The following is a 23,000-nucleotide window of genomic DNA, read 5'->3' as shown; positions in this document are numbered from 1 at the left end:
AGTGCTGGAAGCACACCTGCAGCTGAAGCACTCCAGCTCTGGCCATGAGCTAGCCCCAGTTCTGCTCAGCCTTCACTAATGCTCTTTGGATACAAGGAATCTGCAAGTAGTTAGCCCAAACTGGTGGAAAAAGGGGGAAAAAAAAAAAAGGGGGGAGGGGGGAGGGGGGGGGGGGGCAAGCCAGTCCTTAAACTGAGACATTCTGCAAATTAGTTTTACAACCCACATTGTTGTGGGTCACACACAGTCAGTATCCTAAACCTTTACAGCAGGTAGTGATGAAACTTGCCCACACACGGGCACACACACAGATACTTACTCGGGTATGGCACCAGAAACAAAAGGCAGCAAGGACTGTTCTCAGGTCAGACCCAGTTCATTAAACCCAGAGTCTGAGAGCAGTGTGATTCTCATCTCTCCCTCTGACAGAACCCCATGCCTTCGGTACACACCATGTCACAAGCACTGCTCGGTTTGTCCTTTCCATCTCCTGGCCAGAAAGGCAACGAGGATATAGTAGTTATGAAGCATCAGACTTGTCCCGAACCCCAGGCCCTTACCTTTCCAAAAGAGAAGTTTTTAGTGGAATTCCGTACCGGTAGGGATCCCACCTCTGCAGTAACCTGGTTTTTACTGGGCAGCCACAGGGCAACAGCACCATCCAGCGGCCCCTCCTGCAGCCGGAGCTGGCAGGAGCTGGAGCACCACTGAGCATCACTCCCAAAGGGGAGCAGCTCCCAGGCTTAGCCAGGATTTAGGTACCAAGGTCCTCCAAGTCCCTCGTGTTCAACCATTCTGTTGATTTCCCCGAGAAAGTAGGACTTCGTTTGCAAAGGGAATACACCCCAGCACCAGAAGTACCCACACATTATGGTCATTTCTGCCATTCCAGGAGTCTTGTATTCAAACAGCTCTGAGCTCACTTCCCACTGCATCTGCTTTCCAAATTCTCCTCTGAGGCTGAGAACTTCAAAGCCTTGCTCCATCCAGCCCATTCTATCTCTAAGAGCAGGCACACTTCCTCAGCAGCCTCCAAGCAAGAGTTCTCAGGAGGGAGCTGCAGCTGGGGCTGTGACAGTGGTGTTGCATGTTCTTTGGGAAAATCATGGGAATAATCAGTGCAGTGAAATGCTCGTGAGGCACCTGCAGTCAGCAGTGGGGCTGGGTATTAACTGGATAACATGCAAACCAAAAGAACAACTGCAAAGTTTTATAGACTCCATTGCTGACTGCCAAAGGACTTAAGGCCACGTTAAACTCTGCTTGCCTGACAACCAGGACCTAGGAAAGAGCAAAGCAGACACCTTCCTTCCTACAGCTCTGAGGGTCAGCTGCTCCCTTCAGCACTGAAGGCCACTGGTGACCAAGGGAGCTTCCACATTGCTGAAGAGCTGAAGGTAATTTCAAATGAGGAATTTCCAGTCTGCTGGTCCCAGAGTGCTTCAGGCCACAGAAGATGTTAACCACTGATATCTCAAGTCAGAGAGAGAGAAACCCACTGATTGTCTGATGGCACTCCTAGTGCCTGTGGTACCAACTGTTGGAGTTCTATCATGGGACAGTACTATGAAACAAGATCAATCCTGTTTGAGCATCCATTCCATTGCTTGGCAGCTGGGACCTACATCCTAAGGGGTCTGTGCCCAAGCTCTGACCATTTATCAGCTCTTTGGGTCATGAGCATTAGAGCTCACCTCAGCTGTTACCTGAAACCACATAGGAGGAGATGTTTCAAACAGCAGCATGATTTGGGGAGTTATCACCCTTTCTACCTCACCACACAGGCTCAGAAGACCACCTTCACTTCAGCAGAACCACCCTGTTTCTGGGCCTTTTTTAGAACCATACAATCATTTAGGTTAGAAAAGACCCTTAAGAGCATTTAAGAGCCCAATGGTAAACCTACCACTGCCAATCCACCACTAACCCACGTCCCTAAGTGCCATATCTACATGTCTTTTAAATACCCCCAGGGATGGTGACTCAACTGGAACTTCATCAGCAGGACATTTTTCTCTGAGAGGCAAGTTTCATTTCAGGTCATTCAGTCACCTCCCTGCTGAACCTATACATTGTTTTGGTGAAACAGTAATTCCTTGCTTATGCTGCTCTACTTTCTGTAATTTACCTAGGACAAAGGGTTATCTGTCTGATCTTCTCATCAGTGATGTAACAATATGTTGAAGGAAGATCACTGCTAGGCTAAATTTCTCCCAGGTGCCTTATAATTATAAGGGAAGAGTCCCAGGGCTATAGCAATAAAACAAGAAGTTAGCTTTAGTTATTTGAGTCAAAAGACAACTGAAAAAAAAAAAAAAACAAACAAAACCCCAAACCCCAACCTAAGGGGCAGCTGCATAAAAAGCAGCAATAAACACTGGAGGCCCTTGTTATGGAAAGAACTGGCATGATCTCATCTCAAAAGGGATTTAGGTGCTTAGCTGCCTCTGCAATCAATCCAAATATTCAAAATTCCTGAGTCTCTGAAGGTAAGTGAAGATTTAATAATAAAATGTTCTTTTACCTACAAGGAAGACTGTTTTAGAAGTCAACTGTAATTAAATGCTGACAGGTCTCTAAGCTGAAACCTTTTGTAACAGTAGCACAGACACAGCGTCTCATTGTTAGCACAACATTTTACACTCTGCAGGGATAAATTTTCCTTTTCTTCTGGGGCATTACTCAGGCATGGAACAACCCAAAAGCCTAATCCCACTTTCCTTAAGGTTCACAAGACCGCAGAGTTTCTTCCCACAAGATACTTTCCCACCAGTCCACAAGCCAGGGCACACTTCCTCAGCCCACAGCCAAATCCCAGCTGCACTGGAGCATGGCTGTTTCCCTTCACACCAGAGAACCAGTTTATGTTTTTCTGCTCTTCCCATCAAACAGCCCCAGGCTGAAGGTGCCCAACCAAAAGACGAACTCATGCGTGCAGCTGGAGGATACAGGGGTTGTGGGTTGGTTACTGGGGCTTCTCTGTTACCTGTGGTACATTTCTGCTGGCTCTCTGTACTTCTGGAGCAAGGCACCTTCCAGCTTTACAGCAGCAGACGCTGGAGGAGTTCAAGAGCCTCAGATCCTGCCATCCATACCAGGAGCTGTACAGATGCCTATGACAAATAAAAGAGATTACTTGTCTTCTGCCTGGAGGGCTTGGAGAGGGCCCAGGGCCAAGCTGCAGCAGAGAAAGGATTGTGAGCTGCCAGGTGAAACAGCACTCTGCTTGAACCAGCCTGCAGCCTCAAAAATGTCTCAGGTAGCTGGGTGGGCCCTGGGGCTCTGCTGCAGGTGGAGGCCCATCAGCACACCCAACCAGCACGTTAGCACAAGGGCTTGGGGTTGTTTCTCTCTGTGGAGAAGACAAGAAGCTGTGGGGCTTGAGGAAGGCAGTTTGATCATTATGTTATCCCAGGCACTGGCCTCCTGCTCCTGCACATCCACACTTGTACAGCAAATCACACACACACACACACACACACACACACAGACACTCACACACACAGACACACACAGACACAGACACACACAGACACAGACACACACAGACACAGACACACACAGACACAGACACACACAGACACAGACACACTCACAGACACAGACACACTCACAGACACAGACACACTCACAGACACACACACAGACACACACACAGACACACACACAGACACACACACAGACACACACCCTCTCATAACAAGTAGGAAAAGGAGAAAGCCCTCCCAAAGAGAAGGCTGAAATCAGGTGGCTTGTGGTGCTGTAACCTCAGGTGTGCCCAGGGAGACCAAAGCTTGCCTGGCAAGCTCCAGATCCCTCACCTTCTTTCCTCTCCTGTGTGTACAGCCTCCCAGCACAGAGAGAGCAGGGGTGATGTGAGCACTTAACCATTATTCCAGTGCCCACTTGGAACCAAAAGGATTGCACACACCACTGCAGCTCACCAGAGAGGAACCCTGCCAAGTGTCTGGCAGCACTACTGCCATGGAAACCAGCAGCAAACAGCCTGGCATGCAAAAAACCCACAGGATTTGCACCTTAGGTTAGCACTGACCCAACAGGAACACACGGATCCAGCCTCTCCTCCTCGACTCCGAGCAAGGCAGCTCCAGACCTTGATGCTGGGTTCCCACAGCAAGGGAAGGAAGAGCTTTGTGTCCCAGACAGGAGGAGCAGGAGGGCAGGCAGGGGCACAGCTGACCCCCTCTGCACTCAGAGGGACAATCATGCAATACGCTGAGCACTTTGGAGGCTTTTGGCTCAGGGTAAACAGCTTACCTTGCTCTCCTTTTTTCCAACACAGTTTGGTAAACCCCAAAGCTCCAAAGCCCACTCTTCTTCTGTGCTATCCTGCCCAGCCATCCAGCCAGGATGCTGCCTGCCCTCACTACCCCCTGCCAAACCATAAGGCAATTCTCTCTCCACACAACAGCCTCCTTCTCAGCAGAGGGCTGGGGTATCTGCTCCTCAGGGGATGGGGTGCACAGAAGGCAGGGCAGCCTGCTGTGTCAGCAGGAGAGAGGCAGCAGAGGGAGAAGACACATGCAATGACACCCACTCCTTCTCACTCATCTGGGACCACATGAATTGGCCAGGCTGATCTACAGAAAATCTTCAGACAATCTTTCTCCGTAGGAAAACCACAGCCCAGACCCCATGGTACTCAGAGATTACAGGAAAGGCAACCATGAGACAGCAAAAACTGAAACCATAATTAGATGTTATGATTACTGAGCAGGAACTATGTTGTGTGTGGTTACAGAGCAATACTCCCTGTCTGGAATCAATGCCTACAAGCTCTGGCTGGATGCTGCAGGCACAGATTTTTCCATAAACATTACAGTACCTAGAAGCTCCTTCTAAAGCCCATGCAGAATGGGGTGAAATCTGTCAGGGTTTTAACAGGGGCAGGAAGGATTTCTGAAAGGCCAGGCCACTTCACCTGATGTGCTGCCACAGAAGCTGTGCACCCCTGAGCAAACAGACTGGGAGTTTGCACAGAGAGCTGTCAGGTGAGTTAGGTGACAGCCCCTGGTGACAAAGGGGCACAGGACTAAGCACACAATCCTCGAGTAAGAGTAAGGAATAAACCTGGACTGTGCTACTGAAGGTAGAGTTGGAGGCAGAAATGAACTGGAGCATGTTAACACAGGCTGCATTTTTCCCCTAAGACAGATAAGGAGAGTGCTAGAGGGCTCTCAGCACGGAAAGAATACGGCTGGCTTCAAAAAGTTGTGAAATCTTTGCCTATTTCCAACCAGCTGCTTCAGTGATGGGAAAGGATGAGCAAATGTTCCTGGACTGGGAGGAAAAAATAATCAGCTTTCCCAAATCTTCATAGAAAATGAACCCAACAATAAGAGAAAAAAAAATATGAGCTGCCCAACAAATCTCCAATGAGATGGTAAACTTACTGAGGATCTAGTGGGAGAAGGAAGGCCTCTCTGCTGCTTTCCAGCTGGGACCCACATACCTGGTAGAGTTAATGGGGAGTTCCCAGAGCCCTGATTGCACCATTCTATCTGCAGGAAGCAAAAGGAAGAAAAATCTCTGCCAAGAAAGGGCTCAGTAAGTGTCCTGGCAGAGTCCCCACTTGACACCATCAACTATTTAGGTCCCAGAAGGCCAGATTGACATGCATGAAGATGTCATGCAAAGCCAACAGAACCATGGAAACTGAAGAAAATTATGAAGGATCTAGGAGGACGGAGTTGCAGAAAAAGATTACAAGGGGCAGAGGTTGCCTTTGTAATGAAAAAGACAAAGCAAACTTCTCAGCAAGACATAATTCTGTGTGCATAGTAAATTATGTGCTGCAAGTGTATGAGAAAATAAGTGACTCAAGCTGAGCTATGATCAGGTCAAAACACTGCTAGGGACCCTTTTGGTGTAGCCTGTTCTATCAAAATAAACCCCCAGGTCAGCAAAGGTGCTTTTAAGTTCTTAATGTTTCTCTACTGCCTCTGAACTTGTTCTCTCAGCCACTCAAAAACCATCCATCTAACATTTATCACACAGCATTTAGCTTTAAACAAACAAATAGATGAACACCAATAAACAATTTCATTACAATATTGCTGCAGATCACTGGGGATGGGAGTTGTGCAACATTATGCCATGGGCAACAAGCACACTGCTGTGCTAAGCCTTTTGGAGCAGGAGTTAGGGCAAGAGAAGAAATAAAAAATGGGACTGAAGTAAAGATTTTCACCAGCTTCTTGAAAGACTCCCTTCTCTACATCAATTATAATAAAATCCATTAATTGCAAGGAAGTCACAATGCCCTTTTCCTTTTCTTACTGACATCCCAGCACACCCAGTTACCTACCAACAGAAGACAAGCAAAAAGCTCTGGATTGAAAAGGATCTGTGGATACTACAGGAATGTGTATTCCAGAAACAAAGGCTATTTGTCTCCATGTTATTTGTATTTGCAGCATATTTTTCATCTTCTTATTTCAACAATACTGTTTTTACATTCCTAAAGAATTTTTTTTTTCAGAACCAGTCAGAGTCAGCCAAATTCTGCCCCGTGATGTCACTTCTGCTGGAGCATTGCTGGAGGGGGGCCAAAAATCAACTTTCTCACAAAAGAGAAGCTTGGACACATGCTCTCTTTGAGAAGCTGTGCTGCTCATTAAACGTCTCATTTCTCCATCTCCCATCAGTGACTTTTAAAAACTGAACACACAGATTCTCAAACCTCATTCTCAAAAAATACCAAGAAGGAAAAAGAGAGGAAAACCACATAACTCTGATCCAAAGCACAAGTACTTCAAATTGTCCAAGTGTCAGACAAACCACCACTCTAACCTCTGTCATTAAACATTTACAGAGATCCTGTCTGCACATTTGAGTCCCAAGCAAACAAACAGAGGTTTGGAGTCAGATGTGTTTAGCTGGATCAGAAATCACTTTCCCTCTCACCCCACCAAATTAGCAACATGAAACAGAGATAAGAGGGTCTCAAAAGCCTTGTGAAGTTTGGGACTGAAACTTATTCTTTCCAAGTCCTTTCTGAGAATGTTATCCTAACAGGGAGAAGCTTTTAAAAATGCAAACAGAAAAACCAGACCAAAACCCTACACACCAACTGGGTGAGCTCCTTTTTGACAATACACTTCATACCAGGAAAAAACTCTTGTTCTCTTACAACATGAGGTTAACTAAGCCCTAGTTCAAATAAAGAGCTTTGCCCAGACCTTTACACTGAGGCCAGGTCTCTGCTGAGAGCTGTCAGGACACCTATACCTTGCTTTGTACAGCACAGCCTCTCCTGGCAGAAATGCCCTCTTGCTGCCTGAGCTTTAGTCTTCTCAACCAAAACCACCTTTTGAACCAAAATAATTGTGCCAGCAGAAGACACACAAAAATATAACCTGCCAGATTTGTCGTGGCTTTCTTCATTCTTCACCCACTGCTTATTCAGAAGAGAAGAAATATCAGTAGGTGCCCTTCAAAGCAGCTCTGAGTTCACTAACTCAGGGTGTAAATGCTTGACCCTACTACCACCAGAGAATCTCTAGAACTGTCCTATCATCTCCAGTACCTAGATATGGAGCATGACCAACTTCATCATTGCTGCAGCCTCATTGCACTTCTGCTTAGCCCCATCAGCCACCCTCTGCAAGGGCATACAAACCTCCTACACAGAGGTTCAGAGAGGGAGAAAGGCAAAAAAAAAAAGTCAAGGATCTTAAAATTCCTAGTGGACTCGTGTTCCCTCAATTGTCCAGCAGGCAGGAGCCAGGAGAGAGGTTTTGCTGTGTCACTGGCACCCACCTGCTCTCTGAATGCTGAAGCACTGGCAGCTGCTCAAGGTAAGAGGTCAGCAGCAGGGATCATTGGGGCTGGAGCAGTACCAGGACTACCCTCAACTGCTCTCAGTCCCCATTCCCTTCCACCAGCACAGGAGGTCAGCTGGATCTATCATAATAGCTCTTCAAGAATGCCTCCCTGTGGCATTTTCCACTTATTTGTACAGTTGTCAGCTGCAAAAAAAAGGGTCAATTTTTATCCTTCTTTTCTTTAGGAACAACAACAAAACTCACTCCTGAACAAACCTTTCAGCACTGCAAGTAAAATTCCATCGATTTCCTTGTACCATCTCTAACCCAACTTGCTCCAGCTTCTGAGTTACTCACTCAGCAGTTAGGTGCCATGTTCTGCTTTATTCAGGTCACTGCCCATTCATTCCCCTCTCGCTCAGCCCTTTCAGTACAGAACACAGCAGAGTCCAAAGCAATAGTTCAAGTCCACAACAGATTTTGTTCCCATCTCTGATGCCCAAGGTTATGCAGGAAATGAACAATCAACTCCACACTCCCTCTCAACTTAGACCTCTCTAAAAAGGGAGGTAACACTACTCCTGTTTGCCAGGTACTGTCACATTAGCAGGTGGCAGTTTTAGTAGCTCCTTTATTTAGATTTTTAAAATTACAAAACCATTTTTCAAGCTCAGCTTTCTTCCTGTAATAAAATATCATCCTGCCTTTACAAACACACAAACCATCTCCTAACTAGTATCATGCACCTTCTACTGGTAAGCAAAGAGCATGGAGGTGCTCCACTTGGCTTCCCTGGACTGCACCATTTCTCTGGTCCTGGGAACACCTTCGGGTCATTAAAAGAAGACATCCCTAAAGTACAACCTTCTATCTTAAATCAAGGAAGCAGAGAAATACAGACACTTTACATGCAATAGTGCTTAAAAAAAAAAAAAAATCAAATTACTTGCCTTGTTAATAAACACAGAACTTACTTAAAAAGAGTCTATAAAAACTTCTATTAAGACACACCAACAAATGTAAAACCCCAAACAGAACACCCTGAACTCAAGAAGCAGAAGTGGAAATCCGTACTTACATTAAGAGGGTGAGAACTGCAGCCTCTACATCCAAATCTGAGATATTAAGTATTTCCTAGTGAAAGACAAGCTCAGTCTATGGCCAGCTATTCCAGGCAGCAGGACAGGTCGTAGGGCAGCTGAAGTCCCCTGCAGAAATGTCTCCCCAGCTCTCAAGCAACAACAGCTATCCAGGAGCAGGATGAGGAGGGTGAGAGCAGGAGTGCAGATGAAGAGCTCAGAGCACAGGAGCTGGCTCAGGAGGTGCAGTGCCAGGGCAGAGCAGGGCTCACCATCCTGTGTGCATCCTCTCAGGAAGCAAATGACATGCAAAGGGCTCAGCCCGTGGGGAGCAGCAGGACGGCCGTGGCAGGAACACCAGGTTATATTCTGGTGCTAGAGCCCAGGAGAGCTGAACGGGCAAACAAAACCCCCTCAAAGACAGCCCAGCAAATGCAAAGACAGAGAAAATCCCTGACAAAAAGTTACTAAAAGGAGGATTCTGTAGAGGGACTTCAACAGCTCAAGACCTTCAGTCCACACTCCAAGCAAGCAGACAGAATTGCTACATCTTCAGCAACGCTTCCTGACCTACTGCCAAGATGATTCCAGCCCGAGTGGGGAGGCAATCCCAGAAGCAATGCTAACTGCAGTATTTAAACCCAAAATGCAGCCAGATGCTGGAGATGTGCTCACCTAAGAGCAAAGGCAAGTGCAGACCGTCAATAAAACATAGATGTGAGATGCATTACCACTCAGAGTGTATCATGGGGGAGCAACCTTGGGAGAAAAGGTATTTTTCAGCCAGCAAGCGTTAGTGACTCATCTCTGGCATGGCCAAACTCTCCCCACTGCATGCACAGACCAACAGTCAGTCATCAGGAGCAGGAGAAGCCATTACGTACACGGGCTCAGTAACTACAAACGTGATCAAGATTCCTGCTGTATCACACAAGTTTAAGCGTGCAATGTAGTCATCAGACCTGGCAGATACAACTAGAAGTCATTTCTGAAGTGTACCGTGCCATAGCATCACCACAGATCACCGGTCCTGCCCATACTGAAGTGCTGAGCAGGATGGGAAGCCACCATCACCCCCACAATCATCCACTAGACCACAAGTGTCCCACTGTCCCCTGAGAAAAAGGCAAGTCATAGAATCATAGAATTAGCTGGGTTGGAAGGGACCTCAGAGATCATCAAGTCCAACCCTTGACCCACCGGTGCGGTTGCCAGCCCATGGCACTGAGTGCCACATCCAGGCTCTTTTGAAATGTCTCTAGGGATGGAGAATCCACCACCTCACCGGGCAGTCCATTCCATTAAGTCTCGTGCATTAAGTTGTGATTAGGTTCCAAGGGGACAGAGAGTAAACCTCAGAAGGTAAGAGCTGAACCTGTGAGACCACTTTGTACTTCACAGCTGAATGTCTGAGCATAGCACGGGCACTTATCAGGTTCAAAACCCCAACTGCCAGTGTACACACAACAGCACAGGGCACGCCGAAAACAGAGACTGCCCCAGCCTCAAGGAATCTGTTACATCTCCAAAACCTAGAAGTGTTCCACAGCTCCACAAATGGGAGCTATATACCTTTGTCACCATACACAGCAAGTCTGCACTCAGAAATCAGAACATTTCAAGCACACTCCAGCAGGAGCAGCAGCCAAAGCAGGCACTGAAAGCTACAGCACCCTAACAAGCTGCTGTCACTCTGCCCACACACACAGCAACAGAAACCCCACTTAAACAAGCTTTTTGCTCAGCTGACATGATGCCTGACAGCAAAGCAGCTGCTGACAAGGACAAGCACACAGGAAATACCTACCCAGCTATGCTGGACCATTGCAATAACCCCTCACTGAACAAGGAGTGGAGCAGCTGAGGAACAGAGCTAAAAAGTCCGGTCCTGCCTCCTGCACCAGTGGGTCTCCTCCCGTCCTGGGGACAGGCAGCTGGCCCTGCACTCTGCTGCAACAAACCAGTCAACGACCTGAGGTGCTGGGACACAGCTGAGCAGGCCAAGGTAAAGGCCATCAGCTAGTCCCTGAGAGGGGACAAAGCCAAAGCTGGGTGGGAACTTGTCACAGAGCAAAAGCTATCTGTTTATGTGAAGACAAATCTGAAAGCAATTAGGGAATGAAGTGAAGGCTGTCAGCATACGTGCATTGACAGTGCTGAGGCAGGAAGAGACCCAGCAATCAGGTGTGCTAACACAAGAGAGTTGCTGAAAAAGAGGACTAGAAAACCTAAGATACCCAACTGGACCAGAGGCAGAAGCCACATCCTCCAGCAGGCTGCATACTACTGAAGTTTGGGCTTCAGCAAGTCTGTTACAACTTGTACCAGATCATGGTTTTAGTAGTTAGGAAAAGACAAGTCACAACAACTTAAAAGGAAATTGGAGAGAAAAGCACAGAAGGCAGGAGAGAAACGTCTGGAGAGAGCACAGGAACATTCACTGAACCAACTGCAGCACCACAGCTCTGTAAAGAACTCTGGGGAGCCAACTGCCCTTTTCTAAGTTTTTTAGGCTCTGCACATTATATTGCTTTTACACCCAGCCTGAGTACCAACCCAAGGTAAAATAAAACACTTCACCACTTACTCCCAGTGCTGATTCCACACTCCTTGTCCCTACTGGGTTTCAGTCAGAATTTCAGAGGAGCCAGGCTTAGGTCTGGCACGGCAAGCCCTGTGCGTGACTTCAGTTCCTAATTGCTGGATTTTCCCAGCCCCTGCCAGCAGTGCTGCTGCTCCCTGTCTGCTCAGCCCCAGAGCTCAGGGCTAGGAGGCTGCTATCGCTCAGCCTCATCAGGATTAGCCTTATCCATGTGCTAATATTCACCCACAGACCAGCAACAGCTGGCGGCTGCACGGAAGAGCTTCTGGTGTCAAAAGCCCTTCCAGGAGCTCAGCCTTTGCCAGCCTGTCACTTAATCCAACGGGAGCTTGCTTTACTCCCCTCCCTCCAGAGCAAGATTTACCTCATTCAGCAGAGTCTCTATTAATTACTTTAATGTTTTTGCTCTGGCAAAGCGAGGAAGTGACCTCTTGCTGCTTTATCTTTTCCAAAGCCACTCTGTTACAACACTACAGCTCTTCCCTCAGCCTGCTCGGGGAGAAGTGAGGACACGATGACCTCGTGTGGCAGGTTCTGTGCCTTGCTTTGCCGCTGCCACCTCCTACAGCACAGCTTTTGCCATCAGTTTTTATTTCGAGATTAAATTCGTGCTAAGTTCCCTGTCCATGTTTTTCCAGTCAGCTAGCACAACTGACATCAATATTTTTTAAAACAACTTCTTTCTACTGGGCTCGAATCTGGACCAGCAGCCCCTCTCATGAGGGCACCAAAACATCCCAGTGAAATATCTAAAACCAGGGCTGCCTTCCTTCTCAATTATTTAATAGAGCACTTCAGACTGACGAAACTGCACATCAATATTAACCAACTAATCCTCCCAGCCTGCTGAAGACCAAGGGAGTTATCAATATTTTAAAGATGAAAAGACTGAGGCAAAGAGTGATTTACTCCCAGTCATGCTATGAGTCTTAATGGGAGCTGGGTAACAACCTTGGAGTCCCTGCACCTGGCTGTGCTGAAGCCTCCTGGCAAAGCAATCACAGACTGTATTTTAGTAAGATATAACTTATTACCACACACATTTGTCCCTGGTTTGTGGCTTAACAGCTTATGGTGGGTATCACCTGTGTAATTCTTATTTCACAGATAGATTTGTGGAGTCTTTGATTACTGGAAAAAAGACCCCAATAATCTACTAATCGCATTTTATATGCAATTCCATTATTACAAAGTTTGCTTAAATAAACCAAGCTCAGTAGAAATAGGCAACTGGCACAAAATCACAGAAAATTAACTTCTGTATAAGAATTGGTTGCTGTTTGAAGACACATTTATAGGAAAAGAATGTAAAATCCACAATACAGAACAAGTACAAGGACTGAAAATAAAGTGAGGCAATATTATGTCCGTTGCTCACACACGCACTTGCACAGCAATTAACAGACCATTAATCAATATTTGAACCTGTAACCTAACTGTAAAACTGAACAAACCCCACATACTGCTTGTTTCCCCATCACGGTGACCATTGGTTAAAACAAGAAACATTTCTAGCCAGTACCCCCAAAGCACCTCTTACCCAAGAGACAAGGACACAGCACTCAAGGACAGAAAACACATCATCACCAGAGTAGGCAGCAGCTCAGAAACCTTCCATATCTCTAACAGGCAAAAATAACCCAACACAACTGGCCTGGTTTGTCCTGGGAAGAGATGGAAGCAAAGAAAAGAATACTGACAAGTTTGGGAGCTGGAGGAGCTGTGAGGTTTAAGCCAAGGCAGAGGGAGCCCAGTCTGAGGACATCTCTGCTCCTGTGGACAGCCAGCTGGAGCTTCCCCACCTCAGCCCAGATACTTCCAAAGCCCTGAGAAGCTCGGGGGCGGGTGGGGTGTGCATTTTGTGTTTGTTGTTTTGTGTGGGTTTTTTCCCACAGCAATTAAAAACATTCTAATAATTGGTCATGACTTTGCTCCTTCAAACCCAAACTTGGCAGTCGGTGGTTTTGAAAAGCTGTCTGGAACAGGATGCAGATAACCTGCCACAGAATTTCTGTGTGCTCTGTGATGGGCTTAAAAAGAAGTCTTTATTAGAACTCAGACTTGTTTACTCCTTGCAATGAGCACTGTCATTCCAATTCCTGTAATTAAATCCACAATTTTGACAGCTGAAACTGTAGGAATAATTGCACTGTTAGTCAAAATAAGTTGTTACTGTTCACACTGTTGCCAAGAATGTTTTTAAGGCTTCTACTATGTGTTTCAAGAAAATACAAACTGAAGCTTTAGCCATTCCATTTCATTTCCAGAGCAAAGATCTTAAAAATCTTTCCTTTTGCTAGGCAGCCTTGAAGTCCAAAACAAGATCTTCCACCATAACATGTTTTTCACATAAACACTTCTAGTGATCAGTAAATCAGACACCTGATATAAACACTTCTAGTGATCAGTAAATCAGACACCTTTTGGATAATCCTGTGTCTATTCCACAGCTCATTTCCCACACAGGAAAACTCTCTGAAGCCAATCAGTGTTTCAGGAAGCCTCAAGAACTTGCACACCAAACACACCAAGGATACCTCATCTTAAATTCATCCCTGCCAGTATTACATACCAGCAAGCTACAGTGTTACTTCTTTTATGAGACAAGGGAACCAACACTATTAAGCACCAAAAAGATCATTCCAATCACCTTTATTTTTCAGTCAATGGTCAGAGAACACCAGCACAATTCCAGCCACAAAGGAAGAAATTTCATCTCAAATGAGCAGGTAACACAGGCACCACAGCAGACAGTAAAAGGCTTTACAAAAACATTCAAAACATTCTGCATTCAAAAGCAAACCCAGCAATTGATCAGAAATGTTTACAGCAGAAGCAACCAGCTCACAGTACTTGAGATGTGGACCCTGTGTAGGTTACATTTTCAGCACCTGAAGCAAAGCAGCTCAGTAAATAAATCAAAAGGCACCAAACCAGCAGAAACTCCACCAAGGTCTCCTTCCCCTTCTTGCCACAAGAGGATGAGAACCCACAGCCTGCTTCAACGACTTCAAGGTCTGGCAGCACCCAGCAAGCCCAGTTATCAAATGGAGAAGCTGGAACAAAAGCAGGAAGCCACCTCTGACATACCAAATGTGATGAAGGTTTGGAAACATGTCATTTACAGATGGAGGCCACTTCCAAAATTTTCTTCTTCCTTTTAGGGTACCCATCAAGCAAACATACTCCTCTATAGGAAGAGAGCACTCACCACCAACAAAAGCCAGCTTTGTTTTATTCAGAGCTTAAAGAAAAAAACAAAAAAAGGAAAAAAAAATCCAAATAGTAGAGAATAGAAAGCCTCTTAATATCCTAGTTTGCAGTGCACCATGGAAACAGAGCTAAAACCTAAGCTGCTATCTACAGAATTTCAGCTCTATCTGGATTTGTTTCAATGCTGTGAAGAATTTCATGTATCAAAATTGCCAATCAACATTTTTTTATACCTTGCAAAACTCCAGGCTGTATTAAAATTGCTACACCAGCAAAAATGGTTTTTACTTTATTCTTCCTCAGAACAATGAGACATCCATCACAAATCTAAAAAACCACTACACCATCTTGAAAATTAAATAGCTCAGCACCAAATAAATTAAAAAATACCATAAAATACTCCAGAAGGACTTATTGTTCAGATTAGAAACGGGCACAACATTTGGGAGTTCTCAGAATTCTATTATCTTCAGCACTTGTGTGTGTTACTTAATATTATACTGAATAGACCTACTGATTTATTTAACAATTTCTCTATTCACAAAGTTTGTTTGTTCCTCACAACTAAATCAACAGGATTGAGTCCTGCCTCTCCAGGGGCCCTCTATAAAAGCAGAAGCTGTACTTCAGACTTTGATCACACAGATGGTTGGAAGGGTTTGACTATGCCTGCACTTCAAAGAGGATTATAATGTGCTCAAAAATTCTTTGACCTGCAAAAAGAAACAAATAATCAATCAAACAAAAAGGAACAAGCAGTCAAACAAACAAAATATTTATCAACAGAAACACACAGCAACTTCAGTTACCTCTCCACTGCTTTATGCTTTACTACCACCTACAGATACAGAAACTGGAAAAACAATCTCAGGCTCAGCTATGTCACCCCTTGTCTGTCAAGAACTTTTTCAGCCACAGTACCTGTAATTTAGCAGGTGTGGAGAGAGACACATTGGAATGGCACTCATTCCTCCTCTGCTCCTAAACTACAGCTCTACATCCCAAAGGAATTACCTAGGCCCAACCTGAACACGAGGAACATAATGACCACCTCAAAAGATCTGTCATTTGGAAAACACCAAGTCACACCTCCTGCCAGGACATGGTTCATATTTGGTGTCAATGAACAACCCCATCCAATGAGTATGTTCCTTGGAATTTGAGGCTGGCAAATACATAATAGAACAATACTTAGCAAAATCACAGCACTTGAAAAAAATCTGGTACTGTAGAACAATGCCATAAATAGTTCAGCTCCTGTTGAACCCCATTTCCATTATTTGAAGAGTGGCTCAAATGGCTACAGCTGCTTAAACATCAATAGTGAGGTTCTGGCCCACTGAATGCTACCCAGACCCCTGAGCTCTGTGATCCTACACAGAGCACCAAGACCAGAGAGCACCTCAAACACTCCATGAGAGCTGGACAAGGCAGGCAGTGTGGCAAGCAGGGGCCAGCAGTACCCTGAGCAGAGGGCAGTACAGACAGGCTGAGGCTCAGGAAGACTGTGCAGAAAAAGCACCTCTTGCCACAGGCACTTTGTGCTGTGCCCCCTCCACTCATCCTCCTCAAAGTAAAAGGGTGATTCCTCCCTGCCTTTAAAGCAAAGAGGTGGCACTGAGGGCCAGAGCACCTTCTTTAAAATATACCAACCCAGCAGATACAAGACCCAAGGAACACAGGTGAGGCACACAACTCCCATCACCATTTCAGGAGCATCCTAGCACCTATGTTGTGACAGAGCCTCAACTGGAGCAGTTTCCTCTCTGCCCACAACTGCACTGAAAGGGCTCAAACATGGACTAGAGCCTGGTGTTACTCTTTTGGCAGAGGCCCTCATACACAGAGAGCATCTGTAAATGTTCTGTCCAAGTTACTGATGTGAAGGGGAAAAGCATCTTGGATCACTCTCCAGCTGTGACCCCTCCCTTCATAGTTCAGGGATCAAGGAGGTGGAAGGAAAAAAACAAACAAAAGAAAGAGGTCTTCATGTAGAGAAGGGAACACATAACCATGCCTATACTCTAACTTGAAAGGGATGCCAAGGAAGCCACCCTCCACTTCAGAAAGCAGCACCAGTGACACTGCACAATGCCCCTTGTCACCATTTACACACCAGGCAGAGTTTCAGGCAGGTGTCTGTGAGTGTGGCAGCAGAGGAGAGCTGGAAGGAGCCACGTTTGGGTCCCCACTGGACACAAGTGTATGTAAAGGCCACGGCACCCAGGCTCAGAGAGACTGCAGCAGTGCTGGGACTCCTCTGAGGCAATGCCAGCACCAACATACACAGGGATAAAGTTCCCCAAAATCCCTACTGACCCATCCCCTGGTGCAGATGCAAAGCTGCAGTGGTGTCACTGCACCAAGAACAGGCCTTAGGAGAGCACAGACCACAGGGGCTGGGTTTAATCAGGTGAACACTTCTACTCAGTGGATAAACTGAGATGAAAGGACAAAGCTTCTTTTCTTGTGAGGTAAACAATTCATTTTCAAAGAGCAGAAGAACGTGCCCCTGCCCTCACTAAGGTCTGGAACTCATTGCAACTGCTCAAAGTTAAGTCAAGCTGGATCCCATCAAGATTCAAATAGCAAACACCTGAGCAGTTAAAATGCTGATGGTTCAGCCTGGCTTTAAAATATATATTACACCTCTTTGTGCTAAGGATTGGACCTTCTGAATGCAGACAGAAACCTCAGCTTGGTATCTTTGTACATCAAATACGTGTTATTTTCCAAATACAAAACCCACTTGATATCTATACAGCATTACTTCCTGAACAAAATTGAAAGTTACATTTGAAAAGTACTCCCTGAAATTTCAGAGCACTGCTTTGAGGAGCACTTGAATGAACACAGCTGAAGGGAAAAACTTTAATGATAGTGCAAATTTAATAGCCAAGACTAAAAATAGGGAGTATTGCAGCAAGGGTACAACACTGTGCATTTCTGAATGCAACTCCACAAATGAAGTATTTTGGGAGGATGATCACAAAGCAAGGCATATTTTTAGAGCAAAGGATCCCTATTTGTATTAGCTGTACTGCCCTTTGCTGTGACATGCTAATTAGAAACTAAAAATTTTGGGAAATCTGTGTAGGAATAAGAGGAAGAAGCACAAGTTCTAAGTTTAGTGTGACTTCAATGAATGCTACACTGGGGGATGCAAGAAGTATCCTGAATTCATTTTGACACACTGGCAATAAATCATCAGTTTCTACTGCTTGTAAAATTTTACCTTTTCAGTCATGTGATCATATCTGTCCTTTTTGCCCTTGAAGTCTTCATTCACATCTAATGTTAAAATAGGTATTTCCTGTAGATACTCAAAATCTGTTCTGGATTGAGAAAGGAACAAAGAAAGTTACCAGCTGAAAACAAGTGAACATCATGGAAGTCTCTGCCAGCACATTCTTTGTCAAAAACCAGGAATTCCAAAGAATATAAAGCAGCTTGAATTTTCAGGCTGGATCCCTGGATATAGTATATATATATATATATATATATATTCTTGAGTGGTCTGTTCCCCCAGCACCTGAAGTTAAATCCAACTGTGTACCAGAATGAGTTTAGACAAATCTGGCACCCAGAGCTCTGTGTGAAGAGAACTCAAGGCACATTGCACACCCTAGCAAAAATCAACATGCTGTAAAGCCAGTGCTCCTGAAAAAGGACAGACAGAAACATTCCTAGTTTCACCAGGGGAAAAAAGACTTTATGGAACATCCCTCCCCATCTCTAAAGTAAACACTAAACAAAGCCTACCGCAGTGTCCTGTGCTGAAGCCAACTCTCATGTTTGTAGTGAAGCTTCTCCAGGTATTCAATGGGAATTTCTTGCTCTTCATCTCTTCCACGCAAGTAAATCCTATTCAAGCATTTCTAAAGACAAAAGATATTTTTAATAAATAAATAAATAAATAAAACTGATTGCAAAGCTCTTCATTAAAAGAGGGAGTATCAAAAGAGAGTATCAAAAGAGAATCAAAAGAGTCCAGAAATACCCACCTGACATTACTGACAGGTTTTCACAGTCTCATTATATATTTCTGCCTCTCAGGAGCCTAATATTCAGACACAGTAAACCATTTGTTTCTGTCCTGAACCCATCCAAAGCCTCAATAACAAGCCAGTCAAAACTATTCAGAGCTGTTGCAATTTAAATATGTTCTTGACTTAGAGAGGAAAACAAACAAAAAAAAGCCCTCACTAGCAAGCTTGGTAAAAAAGCCCCCAGAGAAACTCTGGTATGTTACATTACACAGTTGTTTACAATAATAAAGTTGAAAGGATAAAAGCTGGAAGAAAGGAAGTGACCTGCAAGTTAATTACTGCAATTAGAGATTTTCTAAACTCCCATTTTTCTCTTATTCACATAAGTCTCATACTCAAAACATATATTCATTATGTTGTTCTCCTCTTCTAAAAAATATTAGATGTTCAAAGAGAAAAACATCATCCTACAGCCTCACATACAGGAGGTGCATCCATCAGTGCAGGTGAAAAGGCTTCACAGACACAAATCAACTGTGACATTAAGTATGCATTGTTTTACCTACCACACCAACATTCCTATGCTTATTTTGTACTTCTTTTTAGTTCTAGAGGTACTTTCTGGTTTGCCTTTGTTGTATATTCTGGTTTTGTAATTAGAAAATCATTATCATCACATTTTATTTCAAAATACACAAGCTACAATTGAACAAAAGTGGTTTGTTGGGTGTTTTTTTTAAACGTTTCCAGACTGCATGAGTCATAACTCAAGTATTGCAGTCTTCAGGGGACTACTACAGTCTGGGCTGAACTCTAATCACTGGGACTCTTACACTGGAAGATAAGGGCATAAGGGTAGCTCAACATTTTCAGAAATGTCAAGGAGAATTTCTCAACTGTCTCCTTGCCCAAGATGTTCAAAGCAATGCCTAAAACAAAGAGACAGTGATAAGCAGCAACACACAACTGTGACCTTGCTGGCATTGACTGCAAACACTTTACCCTTCTATCACAAAAAAGGTTTAGAATCGTAATTAAACTCTACAGTTTTTAGGGAAAAAAAACCTACAGAAGCATAGGCAAAGATCAAATTTCACAGGCAAGGCACAGATGACATACTGTCATTCTCTGTGTGGTCCTAAGTTTTTTATTCCTCACCTCAGGAGTGGCTCTGAGATAAATTATTCCATCCAGCTTAAGGCTTTGACCTAACTGTTCATTCATCCAGTCATGCCAGTCTTGGTAAATAGTCCACTCAGTTTCGTTCATGCAATCAGACTCATATAAATTAGCTGCAAAGATGTATCTGTGAACACAAAACTGTTATGTTAACAAAAACCAGCTGGAAAAACCACAGTTTTCTCTTGGTTTGCCTGCAGTAACTAGAGAAGCTGAGCACAGTAATTCTGTAACTTCTCTGACAGGGACAGGATGCAGCCAGCTGGTATCTCCATCCTGTAACTGTGTCCACTGCAGCCTTCCCCAGTATCAAAATTATGGTCAGAGGAGACCCAAAACTCAGCCATGCTCTTTGATTTCTGGCTTTTACTTAGGAGAATTTCGATCTTCATTTGAAGGGCTTCAGCCTAACCTACCTGTCACTGTAGACTGATCTCTCAAAGAAGAGCACAGGGTTCTCTGCCTCTCTGAGTTTGCCCTCCAGGGCTCTGAGCTGAGCCCGGATCCTGCTGAGACACGCGTAGGTCTGGAAGGTGAAGGCCCATCTCTGGGGCTTCTCATACATCCTCTGCAGCACATTCCCACCGCTCCTCTGCGACCCACTCAGCTCCTGCTTTCACACAAAGAATTTCTCTTTAAGCTGAGAATCAACAGTCAGGGTATAACAGAATTGCTTTACTATGTTAAAGCTGTCCAGCCTTTATTTCAGGTTCACTGTTGCATCGTTTACCTCCCAACCCTGTCTGTAATTACACGGCATCAGTGCCAGTAATGTTATTCCTCCTGTGGCACAGAGCTGAAGACATCACTGAAATCCACAATGTCAAAACACTCAGGTACTAAAAAACATTTTGATCACTACTTAGAATTTTAATAAAAGAACAACATCCTATCAGTACAAGAAGTCAACACCACTGTAGAAAAACCCAGACTCTTTACTCCAGCAAGCAGGATTTCAGGAGTTTCCCCTTGGTTTCTGTCACCATACCTCACACTCATCCGTAGGGTTCTGCTGAACGTTGCACCATCTAGCTACAGGCTCGGGAACAACTTCCCATTCCTCACCAGCTTCTTTGAGAATACTCACAAACGTGGATTTCCCTGCAGCTGCAGAAAAAGCATTCAGGAAGAACAAGCAGGCAAGAAACACAGGCAGTGTTATTATTTAACTACCATACAACTCCGGGTTCAAGTCCTACAGATGAGTCTCCCACACCCAGGTACTTGTGACTTGGTGACAAGCATGAATCACAGAGCATCACGTACCCAGATCACCAACCAACTGCACAAGGAGTTTTTTTTTTCTGTCGTGCCACACAACACCATTAGCCAGTTTAACAAACCAGTCATGACAACAAGTCTCAGCCCACATCAGTTATCTAAGTTCTAAATAAAGTTGCATTGGCAAATAGATCACCAATTTTTGAAGACACCCCAGCTCAGGCATAAAGTTGCAGTCTTCCTGAATTACTTTAGTTGGGGGTGAGGAAAAGGCAACAACAAAAGAATCAAAAAACAAGTGATGGTTTATCAAAGGAAAACACAAAGATAGTTAATTCCCGCAGCACAGGTCACTAATCAATTGAAAAAAAGCTCGTAAATTTAAAGAGATATACGTAAAGCTAAAGGAGGCCAAGCAGTTGGCTATCAACCACCAAAATATGTATTAATAAACAGGCAGACGCCCTGGCAACTCTTAGCCACAAATTTCAGCGCAGCCTCTTGCCAAAAATTTAAAAAATAAATTAAAAAGGCAAAAAGAAAACCACCACAAAAACCCTTCCTCTCCTAAATAAAGACAAGAGTATCGCGATCTGAGTAACTCCTCGCTCCTGTTCTTTACGACTGTCAGAGACCTCCCCGGGGAATCAGGAAGAGCCGAGGACTGACGCAGGTGTTTCACAGGAAAATTGGGAAATTTGGGGGAGGAGTTGATGGGGCTTTGCACTTTTAAAACAGTGAATAAATTTTGTAATAGAAAGCTCCCCCCCCCCCCCCCCCCCCACCCACCCCCCTTATAAATCCCGTCATTTTCACAGCATGAATTCCTAAAGCGCTAGCATCAAATTTCTGAATTTACTCCCTGCTCTCCCGAGCTTCCCCCAACTCCCCTAACACCCTTTTTCCCTGAGGAATAGGCGAGAGGAGCCTTGCGGGAGCCCCCGTGCCGGGCAGAGCGGCGCTGGGGAAGCCGCCGGTCCCCTCCATCCTCCCCCTCCCCCCGGGATGCCCCCGGCCCCGCTCACCGATGTTGCCTTCCACGGCGACCTTCTTGATCCTGCCCTCCAGCCGCCCGCGCTTGGGAGGAGTGGCCATGGCTGCGGGATGCGGGGTTGTTGGGCAGAGCAGAGCAGAGCAGAGCAGAGCAGAGCAGAGCAGAGCAGAGCAGAGCAACAGCCGCAACGGAAATAACGGAAATAACGGAAATAACCGCCGCCGCTCGCGCCCCCCCCCGCGCGGCCGCCCTTCGAATTTGGCGCGCGGCGGGCTCCGAGCCGCTGGGTCTGTGACGTCACGGGGCGGCCGGCGCGCGCGCGCGGATCGTGGGGATGAGACCCGGTCCGGTTCTTATCCCCGGTACCGAGAGAGCGAGGCACCGGTTCTTACGCCCAGTACCGGGAGAGCGAGGCACCGGTTGTTATCCCCGGTACCGAGAGAGCGAGGCACCGGTTGTTATCCCCGGTACCGAGAGAGCGAGGCACCGGTTCTTATCCCCGGTAGCGAGAGAGCGAAGCACCGGTTCTTATCCCCGGTACCGGGAGAGCGAGGCACCGGCTCCCGGTCTGGTTCTTATCCCCGGTACCGAGAGGGTGAGTCCCCGGTTCCCGGTCTGGTTCTTATCCCCGGTACCGAGAGGGTGAGGCCCCGGCTCCCGATCTGGTTCTTATCCCCGATACCGAGAGGGTGAGTCCCCGGTTCTTATTCCCGGTCGCGAGGGCGAGGCCCCTGCTCCCGGCCCGGTTCTTATCCCCGGTACCACCCCGGCTCCGCCCTCCCGCCGGCGCTGGGAGCGGAGCCCCAGAGGCCCCGCGGTGGCTTCCGCGGGAGCGGCCCTGGGTCCCCCGGAGCTGGAAGCGAAGCGGGGATCGCTGAAAGCCCTAAAACCCCCCCAAAACCCCACTCGGGAAAGTGGGTCCCGCAGCACCCCCGG

General features: G+C 45.8%; 2 protein-coding genes across 7 annotated transcripts in view; both read right to left on the bottom strand.

The window, feature by feature from the left end:
* Positions 1-10,750, bottom strand: part of SLC4A4 (solute carrier family 4 member 4) — a 183,375-nt gene extending 172,625 nt beyond the window's left edge. For 5 of the 6 annotated variants that reach the window (XM_071744182.1, XM_071744186.1, XM_071744189.1 and 2 more), the window contains exons 1-2: positions 10,674-10,750; positions 2,987-3,113 (exon numbers count right to left, since the gene is read on the bottom strand). In XM_071744182.1, coding sequence (XP_071600283.1) covers positions 2,987-2,997 — 11 coding nt within the window. In that variant the 5' untranslated portion in view covers positions 2,998-3,113; positions 10,674-10,750. The remainder of the gene's footprint in view (positions 1-2,986; positions 3,114-10,673) is intronic. The other variant, XM_071744185.1, reaches the window with a different exon arrangement.
* Positions 10,751-14,104: 3,354 nt separating this feature from the next.
* DCK (deoxycytidine kinase) lies at positions 14,105-22,257 on the bottom strand. Its single transcript, XM_071744200.1, has 7 exons — positions 22,096-22,257; positions 20,838-20,956; positions 20,266-20,459; positions 19,829-19,976; positions 18,444-18,559; positions 17,917-18,016; positions 14,105-15,394 (listed from the first exon to the last, which is right to left on the bottom strand). Exons 1-7 carry the CDS (start codon positions 22,163-22,165, stop codon positions 15,368-15,370), a joined length of 774 nt encoding a protein of 257 aa, XP_071600301.1. The 5' UTR covers positions 22,166-22,257; the 3' UTR covers positions 14,105-15,367.
* Between the last annotated feature and the right edge of the window lie 743 nt (positions 22,258-23,000).

Source organism: Heliangelus exortis, chromosome 4 (assembly GCF_036169615.1).
Source record: "Heliangelus exortis chromosome 4, bHelExo1.hap1, whole genome shotgun sequence".
Taxonomy (NCBI): domain Eukaryota; kingdom Metazoa; phylum Chordata; class Aves; order Apodiformes; family Trochilidae; genus Heliangelus; species Heliangelus exortis.
This window is presented reverse-complemented; position numbering and strand designations above follow the sequence as displayed.